We start from the raw sequence: 9556 nt of genomic DNA, 5'->3' as shown, positions 1-9556 counted from the left end.
CGGCGGAGAAAGATGCGAGCGAAACTATTCTGCGGTTGTGGCAACGCTGCCGGAGCAAGAACATTCCTTGCTGAGTTTTGTTGGTGGCCATGATGTTGTGGCCCTCCTCCCCACGGGGTTCGGGAAAAGTTTGATTTTCCAGCTACGGCAGCTAGCTCCGTTACAGTAGTGGTGAAGGAGTTGGCTAAGGCGAACGCTTGCGATTGGTTATGGCAAATCAGAGTGGCTCTGGGCGGATCCAATAGTTTTAAACTTCAACAAACGGCCCGCCTTCAAGGACGTTTGTCAATCGAGAGATCCCAGACCCTCTGTACTAATGAAATGTACTAGGGTCTGGTTAGGACCAGGCTAGTATGAGCCAGGATCGAGAATCGAACAAACATTATTGGGGAGATAGTTTTAGACATGTTGAGTGGAGTGAATAGAATAAAAACACCGGGGCTGTTGCCTCAAGCCGAGAGGCGAGGGCTTGGGTTTTATAGGAGAACAGGAGCGCGAATCGAATTACGTCATCATTATGCGCATTGCTGTCAACATTTTGCAGCAGACTGGCATTGCACAATTTTTGTCTAGGCAAAAAGCTGATATTCCAGCGTATCACAAAACATAGCTGCATAACATTATGCGTATACGCTTCAGGTGGTATCTGTAAAAGGGCAGAGATGTTAAAATACTGATTGATGGCTAACAAAGCTTGCTAGCTAGGTAATTGCTGGCGCACGTAGACTAGCTATTTTACAACTTCTGTAAAAACAAGTACTTAATCCAAGTTCTAATGATAGTTTTACCAAGTAGCATTCAAATCAGCAAGCAAATTGACCATGTGCCAGGTTGACGATAAAGAATTCAATAGACAACTGCAACAGAGAGAAGCCCCTTGGTAAGCCGACCACTAGCATTTGCTAGCAGGCTATGTATGATGAACCTTTTTTCATGTATCCAACACACTGTTTTTTCTCTCAGTCTCTCTAAAAAGTGTATGAAATGCAAACACTTCACAGCAGTACTGCTTATCCGAGTTGGAGATGCCTTTTGCAGGTACCTCAACCAGTTTATTTTCACTTCTAGACTCATCCAAGTGGTTTATTGAAATGTTTCGTAATGGTAATTCTCTTTTTTTTTCTTTTTTTTTTTACCAGGGACTGTTTTAAGGAGTACTTTGTACACAAATTTCGTGCCATGCTGGGGAAAAATCGTACAATATTTCCTGGGGAGAAGGTAGAATGATTTTATCTGGTGTGCTTTCCACGACTGTAGTGGTAACCAGAATGCATGAGTTGTGACTGTTTGTTGTAGGTGCTCCTTGCTATATCTGGAGGGCCATCATCTTTTTCCATGTTGGCACAAGTTCAGGAGGTAGGTCAGTAAATCTCTGGGAACATGTAGACCCAATGTAGATATACATCTCAATCTTGGTTCTTATTGCTACATTGTTTGAATTCTATAGTTTTTATGTCTATGAAATCGCATTTGTCTGTTAGGGCTTGAGTCGAGAAGCATCTAAGAAGTTGAGATTCTCTCCAGGGATTGTCTACATTGATGGTAATCAATAGTGCACCGTCAACATAATAATTAATTTAAATGTATGAATAACAGTTTAGTACCTACGCCACCAATGGGTAGTAGTGCAGCATTTTCATTAATTAATGCATCCAACATTGCCTTCTTTCCTGAAACTAAACACTAAAACCTTTTTTTTGGGGGGGGGGGCAGTCTTGGCAGTCTCTTTGCAAAGACTGCCAAGTCTTTGCAAAGAGTACATTTGGAAAATGTATTGATAAATCAATTGAAGATGATTGCTCTCCATTGTTTATATTTTGAACCACCTCATTATTAACACATTTGAGCATGTTAACGTGTCACAGAGAATTGCATCTATCCTATGAATTGTAATGTGGTAAAGGCTGAAATCGGGGTGTTTAAAAGGATCCCCTGATAAGTGACATGCCTGTGTGATCTTTATGTAATTATGGTGTGGTGTGTGTGTGTAATACTGATTTTACCAGAGGGAGGAGCTACTGGCCAGAGTCTGGAAGAAAGGGCAAGTTTTGTACCCCAGCTGGAGGCTGTCTTCAAAGCTACTGGCTACCCCTACCACATAGTCCCATTAGAGCAGGTGAGCTTTTAATCAACACTGACATTCAAAAAGGCCATATAACTGCATTCAGCAGTAATATGTTTGAAGCTATGATGACTATCAACATATCCATCAAGGAAGGAGCAGGAATGTTAAAAAAATGGTGGCTTCCATTGCTCTAGGTTCTCAGTTTGCCCATGTCAGTCCTAGAGGTTGGGACACCGGCCCCAGACAGGGCTGGGGGGAGCTACAAAGCTGATGTGGACCAGTATATCCAAATCCAGCACCAGAGCCCAGGCCCTGCCCATCCCCAGGTTCACCTATCACATCTACATTTTAAAGACGGCAAGAGCAAGGACCCTGCCCTAGCCACACCTGAGTCCGCCCAGAGCCAGGCACTGCAGAGGCTGTTTGCGTCCATTAAGACTCTGACAGCCAGAGAAGATATGCTGCAGACCCTCAGGTTACAGTATCAAATATAACTAGCAGGATGTTGTATGCAGTGTTTCCCACACATAGACTAATTTGTGGCGGTGCGCCACAGAATCAACACCGGCCGCTACATATTGCGTTTCGTTATATATATATATATGCTATTTAAAACACTCAGCGTAGTCGTTTAGCTGCATTTCCATCCCCCACAAATTGCTTTCTAATCTGTGGGAAATACTGGTATGAGTAGCTCATGCCAACACATTGCACATGCACAACGTAGTAAACATTCTTCAAGGATCTCTTGCGTTTAGAATGATTTTGTTTGCCTATACTCCCCATGTAATGCATGTTTGTTGTATTGCTTTGGAAATATATCAAGCTTGTGCATATAAGATACACATGACTGCTGGAAGTGCTGTTTAGTGTAAATAACATGCTGTTTGTCTGTGCCCAGGCAACACCTGATCTTGTATGTAGCCAGGTCAGAAGGCTACTCTAAGGTAATGCTGGGGGACAGCTGCACCCGTCTGGCTGTCAGGCTGCTCAGCAGCATTTCTCTGGGACGAGGTTCCGCCCTCGCCATGGATACGGTGAGGAGAGGGAGACCTACACGTAGCTCTTAGTCTGCATGTAGAGCTTTAACATCACTTGGCTCTGTGTTTCCAAATCAAATCGGCCTTTACAGAGAAATACTGCAAATATATTGTTCTTGTGTCATACTGTTTCTCTGTGTGTGTGTGCGCATATTCAGGGATTCTCAGACACCCGCTATGGAGATGTGGTCCTTGTCAGGCCCATGAGAGACTACTCTTCTAAAGAGATTGCCTTCTACAACCGCATGTTTGGTGTCCCTACTGTTTTCATCCCTGCTCTTGACACCAAGGTGAGACAGAGAGGGGGTACAGAAATTGCTAGAGAAATGGGAGAGAGGCACAGAGAGACAAAGGCAGATGTTAACTCTTCTGGTTAATAAAACACTGGTAATCTCCTTCTGTGGGATAAGGTTGAGTGTGTCTCCATCATGAATCTGTCTAACGTGGAATGTATTATTTGTACTTGTGCAGGTACCAGACAAGGCTAGCATCCAGCGACTAACGGAGAGCTTTGTTACCAAACTTCAGGCTGACTTCCCTGCCACTGTCAGCACCATCTACCGGTTAGTTTTGGCAGTGCACCTTAGTTGCTAGACTTCCATCATCATCATGATGAGAATGATGGATGATCTTAAATTGATACTGATGCGTGCCTGTATGTTAACAGGACCGGTGAGAAGCTCCACACAGCCTGCCCCCCTCAGGCCTCCTGTGTGGACCACACTGCCAAATGCCTGCTGTGTATGTGTGCCTTGGACACTACTGTGGGTGAGTCACATTTTCCACATTCTCCTAGAGAATCTGCTTACTTGGCCATGCCATAAATACACTCTGAATGGATATTGTCGTGGCAGGCTAATACAGTGTAAAAAATGGCTCACTGTCTTGGCATGGACTCTTCCCTCTCTCTGTAGAAGAGGCCTCAGCCTTCCAGGCCACTCTGATCTCAGAGCAGCTTTCTCAGAAGAAGGACCCAGGTCTGACCTCGTCACCTTCAGCCCCAGTCTCAGCGTCGTCTCCTGGATCACCAGGCCAGTGCTGCTCCTCGGCAGGCTCCCTGAGGGAGGGCTGTGGCTCTGGGGAAGTCTGCTGCTCCTCCTCCAGGTCAGTATGTCTCACAGAGCTGACTACTCGGACATCTCTTTGACCCCTCCAGTCTGCTAATCAGATGGCTTTTTCAGGTTGCCAGATGTGGACGTGAAGAGCCTGTTGTGTTACAGCTGTAGGCTGACCGTCAAAGACATGGTACGTGGAAGCAGATTTATTACCATCGTCTGTCAGCCTGTTGCTGTCAAAAGATGTATGTTTTGAGAAAAATTGACAGTGGTCAGTTTCTTGGTCTCTAGATCTCTGTAGACACTCTGCCGCAATACATCCTGTCAGAGGCTGAGAGGAGGAAGAGAAGGTAAGGTCCTGTTACAACAGATGGACTCTGCTCATATAGATCACTATGGTTTGCTGATTGTAACATTATTGTTCAATTGATACATAAACCCTTGCTAAAACCAGTAATTGACAAATTAAGTTCTTATACTGTTGGACTACATAATTGTTGTCCATGTCCCAGTCACTCGACAGGGACCCGATGTAATTTTGCGACATTACCCATAACTTTGTTTTCCCATTAAACCCCACCTGTGTTTGATCTCTGTATAGGTCTAAGATGAAGGAGGAAATCAGCGAGTTTCTGCTGGAAAAAAATGAAGATCTGTACTGATAACCTCCTGCCTACTTACTTTCATGCAACCTTTATTGTTTTTAGGTCTTGTGTTCATTCTGTGTCTCATTTGAAGGTTTTGCTCCATGGGGCTGATATAGCTAGGTGATATCAGGATTTTAACTGCCTTCAAAATAATAAAGTTGCTTTCAATAAATGAGTGAGTGTTCAATTATCATCTGGTATGATCCAGTGCATCGTTCGCCAGTATTGCAGGAATAAGAACAGTCATTTATTTGTACAAATAAACAATCTTTTCATTGGTTTAGTAGTAGAATCACATTGTGTTGGAAACAAATGTAGGTAATTTTTTGACATGATGCATGACAGAGTTACAGTCTACATGGTCACAGGAACATACCATAGCCCATATGTAGGACACAAGTGAACCTCTAACAACGTATTTGACTCTACTGTAGTCTTTTTGTCACGTACATTTGTGCATAGAAACGTGTGCATTTGGTGGCAACAAACAGCTGGACAAAAAAATGAAGTCACAATGACAAGTCTTTAAGAATAGTATAGTGTCACAATTGTACAATACATTCTAGCAGTGTTTTCCTGACTTGAATTTAGGTTGAATCTATGATAGTCACTACATTTCATATATTCAACCTATACTTGAAGATATTACATGAAGGTATTCCAGTATATAAGTGTTGTAGGGATTGTCATAATTGTAAGACATCCAGTATGAATCCAGCTCTTAGCTGAACAGTTCCTGTACTTAAGATAACAGAAATGTGAATTCAACTAACTCCACAAAAGTGTTTTCAAGTCATGTCAGTCTTAAGCCCTCATTTCCAATTCAATTTGTAAACAAATTTCAGTAAAATGTAAAGCTATTGCTGAATATGTACTATAATATAGTGTTAGACACTGCTTGGTGCTTTTATTCTATTTTAAGCATCTGTCATCTTTAGTCAGACCTGTTGATATCCAACACATCGAGATCTTGGTTCATCATGGAGTGTGAGCAGAAGGATTTCTTCAGAGGGTATAGTGTTTGACTCAATGCTGGTGGACAGAATCCAGCTTAATACCTGATGGTAATGTTTCTAACACATTTCATTTTCTAGAAGGCATGGTTCAGACAACATAGCCATTGCATGTCAACTGTCTACAAGTCTGCCATAACAGACTGTATGGAGGCCCAACATAGACAGTTAAACAGTATCAAAACGATATTACTATGACCTTAACACCCCTACATTTGCACTTGGCATCCAAGAGATGAGTTAGCTCACAGTGGGGTTACCAGAGCCAGAAAAGACAGCTGTCAGTTTGCCCAACCGTCAGTTCTAGGGAAAGGTCCACTGCTTTGGAAGGCCGAGCCCCAGATAGAGGTGCACTGGCTCAGCTTCCTAGCAGCCAAACAGAGGGCTAGTGTCGGTCCCTGTCCCTTTGGTTGTCTCTTGTCCATTTGATCATGGTCTCTGGTGAGCGATAGAGGAAGATGAGTTTGGAGTAGAGCTCCTCCTCCAGCTCCAGCTCTCCAGTCTCCCGGACCAGGAAGATGTCTGTGCAGAGCTTCAGGATGCGGTCCACACAGGGCAGCTCCTCAAACATTATGGAGTGTGAGATTTCGCTGAAGAACCCACGCACAAACTTCCCAATCACCAGCACCACTGATACGTACAGACCCATGATTCTGCAAGCAGGAGATTCAGGAGTGAACTACAGCACATTCTCAGCTTGAAAAGTATCAGAACTAACCTCTTTACCCTATATGTTCCATTTAACAGCTTGGATAATCTTAAGAATAGAATCCTTACCCATATCCTGCAAGGAAGCCCAGACTAGGTGGGCTGACTTTGTCATTGAAGATGATCATAGGCAGGACACCACAGTTATCTGAGGTGGGGAGGCAGTCAGCAATGCTGATGTCCCACCACTCCTGAATCCCACTGCCGTTCAGGGACCGGTCGCTTTTCAGAGACAGCGTCACGTCTTGGAAGCTCTCCTCGTTAGCTGGTGGACATTGTAAACAAACAAATGTGCGATTTATATCCATAAAAAAAAAAAGTATATTTCTGACGATTATATTTCCAACTCAGAACTCTAATCACATCAGTCATAGATGCATGTCCTTCTCCTCCACCCTCCCATCGTCCTTACCCTCATACAGCTGGCTAACAGGCTTGGCTTCAGCTCCGTTGGGGGCTCGGATGTAGTTGGGGAACATGTGAGGCACACGTCTAGGATAATACAAAATACAGTATATCAGGATTATTAGCCCCCAAAAAGCCACCAATAGCTTGTGGAGCCTGGATGAAATAAGAATGCAGATTTCTAATCTTCATGTGGGGGTTTCAGTTTTTTTTTATTCCATAACAAAACCATTCTTTTTAGTTTTTCTTCTCTTCATCTCGAAATATTAGAAATATATTCTCTCCATCCATACATTGCTTGTCACTCCTTTATGAAAATAATTCTTGCAATCATTCTATAACTATTCTTATGAAAATATCTCATCCATTGTAACATCTTTCTGTTCACTCCCTCTATGCTTCTGTCACTCTTTTCAAAATTATTCTCTGCATCCTTTTTATAAATGTACAGTATTGAAAATGTGTTATTGAAAATTGAAATTTTTCCCTTAATTCTTGCATCGCTTTTTATTATTCTGTCTTGCCTTAAGAGACCACACACCACAGGTATATACAGACACATACCAAATATTAAAAGTCAAACCTACACTGGGTCTGTGCGGTTCCCTACAAGCAGAGAGGCCAGGTCTGCTCTGACTGGGTTGCCAGGCGTAAGGTCAATGGAGTGTTTGTCAAAAGTGTGCTCCACTGTGCCACCTTTGCCCAAGTCCCTAAGACACAAACAAACACAGATATTTAAGGATAAAATGTTAAAAGTACAAGTTCGCTCACCCCTGCCTCCACACACACACACACACTCACACACACACACACACACACACACACACAAACACACACACACACCTCTGGAAGGTCCAGGCCAGCCTCAAGGTCATGTCTACAGGGCTGGCCAGCAGCTCCTTAATGACCTCCTGTCTGCTGGGCGGGCTGATCCTCCACACTGAACCTGAGCTGCCCTCAATCTTGGCTGTTACTATGTCCTCATAGCTGTATAGGGTGATGAACTGCATAGCCACCTGCAGGGCCCACACAAACAGTAGGAGAATTAGTAACAACATAACCATGTACATCCAGTAACTGGTTGGTTGGACAGCAACCAAGAAAAACAAGCGGAACTGGTTCATGCAGGGGATGCGAGACCTAGCACTAGCAACTCGTCATCACACGTCAGGGCACACCTTCCTAATAGGGCAGGGTATATAGCAGGGATCCTGGCACTTGTATTGCTAGTGCGACACAGATGTTCTCGGTCTCTTGCGGCCTCCGCCTCCCCGGTCTCCTGCGGGTTGTCTGACTAGGCACAATATCCGATCTTACTGATTCCAAGGTGGAAGGGATGGATTCTTTGGCTGACTGCTTGGGGAACGAGGGCGCGGACGTCCCTACTGCTGGAGGATCTAAACCTCAGAGGAGTTCTCGACTGGCAGTGAGGCAGCCTGTTCTGCTCGATAAATGGCCTGTTCCGCACGGTCGTTTGTTCGTTTCCCGTCTGCTGTCCGTGGCTAAATGGGTTCAAGCGCTGCACGATGTTGTGCGTTTGGATGGCGGTTGTTCCGATTTACGTTTTTGAGCTGGAACGGGTTGTCGTTTTTTTACAACGACGAGGTGGATCTATCTCCCTGGCCTTGTACACCGACGCAGCGTTGTCTCTTTTTTATTATTTTTACACAAACGAATGGTTCAGTGAGTTATGGCCTGTCGAAATCTAGTGGCTGGCGGCAATTGCAAATCCACAGCACTGTTTGAACTGTATCCCATTGTTATTGCCTGTCTATTGTGGGGTTAACGCTGGTGCAGGAAGAGGATTGTTGTGTTCTGTGACAATGAGGCCACAGTAAACATCATTAATAAGGCTAGGTCATCTGTGGCGGTGATCAACAAGTTGATGAGACGACTGACCTGGATGTGCATCACAGGCAACTTTGTGTTAAGGGCCGCATTCATTCCCAGGTTGCTCAACAACGTGGCTGATGCTTTGTCCCGCTTGAAATTTCAGGAGTACCGAGCTTTGTGCACGGATGCGAGGCTGGACGGCCTGGAATGCCCAGCGTTCCGGGAGGCCCAGTTTGATTGACTGGGACGCTGGATGGCTACATGAAGGTAGCCGCTCGTTACATGCGAGCAGGCATAGGCAGGGATACATTAAAATCGATTGTGCTTGGGTGTATTTCTGTTCCTTCTGCTGCACACTCAGTACGCCCCATCATCCAGTGAGCGTGCCCGTCATATGTGCATACATCGTTCACTGTTTCACCGCCCGGAAGCTTCAGTCGTCTACAATCAAGGCAGCTATAGCCATGTCTATGAATGCCAGTGACGTTCCGGAAGGCCAGAGGAGGATGGCTTCCTCGCTCCCTAAAACCTAATAACGTTAAGCCTTTATGTTATGTATTGTATGATCAGGCAGTCAAACAGTACCATGTAGATATGTTACATGTTAACTAAGAAATGTTTAGTCAGGTGGCTGACAGTCGTATTGTGCTGCGCACGTGAACAACAAGTGTCAATGTCTCTGTCAATATTGGGACATCGATATTCGCGCAGGGTGAGTTGAGGCCGTGCCTCAGTTGAATGTCGAGGCAGTGCCTCAGTTGGGAATCGAGGGCCTCAGTGAAGTAGGGCA

At 44.5% G+C, this 9556-nt stretch overlaps 2 protein-coding genes across 3 annotated transcripts in view; one reads left to right on the top strand and one right to left on the bottom strand.

The window, feature by feature from the left end:
* Nucleotides 1-310: 310 nt before the first annotated feature.
* ctu2 (cytosolic thiouridylase subunit 2 homolog (S. pombe)) lies at nucleotides 311-4979 on the top strand. The gene is made up of 15 exons (XM_047042482.1): nucleotides 311-880; nucleotides 964-1038; nucleotides 1140-1218; nucleotides 1297-1356; nucleotides 1482-1542; nucleotides 2007-2116; nucleotides 2260-2540; nucleotides 2967-3102; nucleotides 3264-3395; nucleotides 3577-3668; nucleotides 3773-3873; nucleotides 4020-4209; nucleotides 4287-4350; nucleotides 4452-4510; nucleotides 4762-4979. The coding sequence occupies exons 1-15, from the start codon at nucleotides 822-824 to the stop codon at nucleotides 4820-4822; spliced, it is 1560 nt and encodes a 519-aa protein (XP_046898438.1). The 5' UTR covers nucleotides 311-821; the 3' UTR covers nucleotides 4823-4979.
* Nucleotides 4980-5032: 53 nt separating this feature from the next.
* The window catches only part of piezo1 (piezo-type mechanosensitive ion channel component 1), a 69372-nt gene continuing 64848 nt past the window's right edge, over nucleotides 5033-9556 (bottom strand). For both annotated transcript variants that reach the window (XM_047042479.1, XM_047042480.1), the window contains exons 46-50: nucleotides 7777-7949; nucleotides 7521-7643; nucleotides 6941-7020; nucleotides 6598-6793; nucleotides 5033-6473 (exon numbers count right to left, since the gene is read on the bottom strand). In XM_047042479.1, coding sequence (XP_046898435.1) covers nucleotides 6206-6473; nucleotides 6598-6793; nucleotides 6941-7020; nucleotides 7521-7643; nucleotides 7777-7949 — 840 coding nt within the window. In that variant the 3' untranslated portion in view covers nucleotides 5033-6205. The remainder of the gene's footprint in view (nucleotides 6474-6597; nucleotides 6794-6940; nucleotides 7021-7520; nucleotides 7644-7776; nucleotides 7950-9556) is intronic.

The sequence above is a fragment of the Hypomesus transpacificus genome, chromosome 19 (assembly GCF_021917145.1).
Source record: "Hypomesus transpacificus isolate Combined female chromosome 19, fHypTra1, whole genome shotgun sequence".
Taxonomy (NCBI): domain Eukaryota; kingdom Metazoa; phylum Chordata; class Actinopteri; order Osmeriformes; family Osmeridae; genus Hypomesus; species Hypomesus transpacificus.
The sequence above is the reverse complement of the archived record's forward strand: the minus strand, read 5'-3'. Positions and strand labels throughout refer to the sequence as shown.

What these genes read in the sequence shown, in the direction of transcription:
- ctu2 (XM_047042482.1), top strand. Translation starts at nt 822, where the DNA reads ATGTGCCAGGTTGACGATAAAGAATTCAATAGACAACTGCAACAGAGA. An exon ending in ACATAGTCCCATTAGAGCAG is followed by an intron (nt 2,117 to 2,259) that starts GTGAGCTTTTAA and finishes CCATTGCTCTAG; the next exon opens with GTTCTCAGTTTGCCCATGTC. An exon ending in GGCTGACCGTCAAAGACATG is followed by an intron (nt 4,351 to 4,451) that starts GTACGTGGAAGC and finishes CTTGGTCTCTAG; the next exon opens with ATCTCTGTAGACACTCTGCC.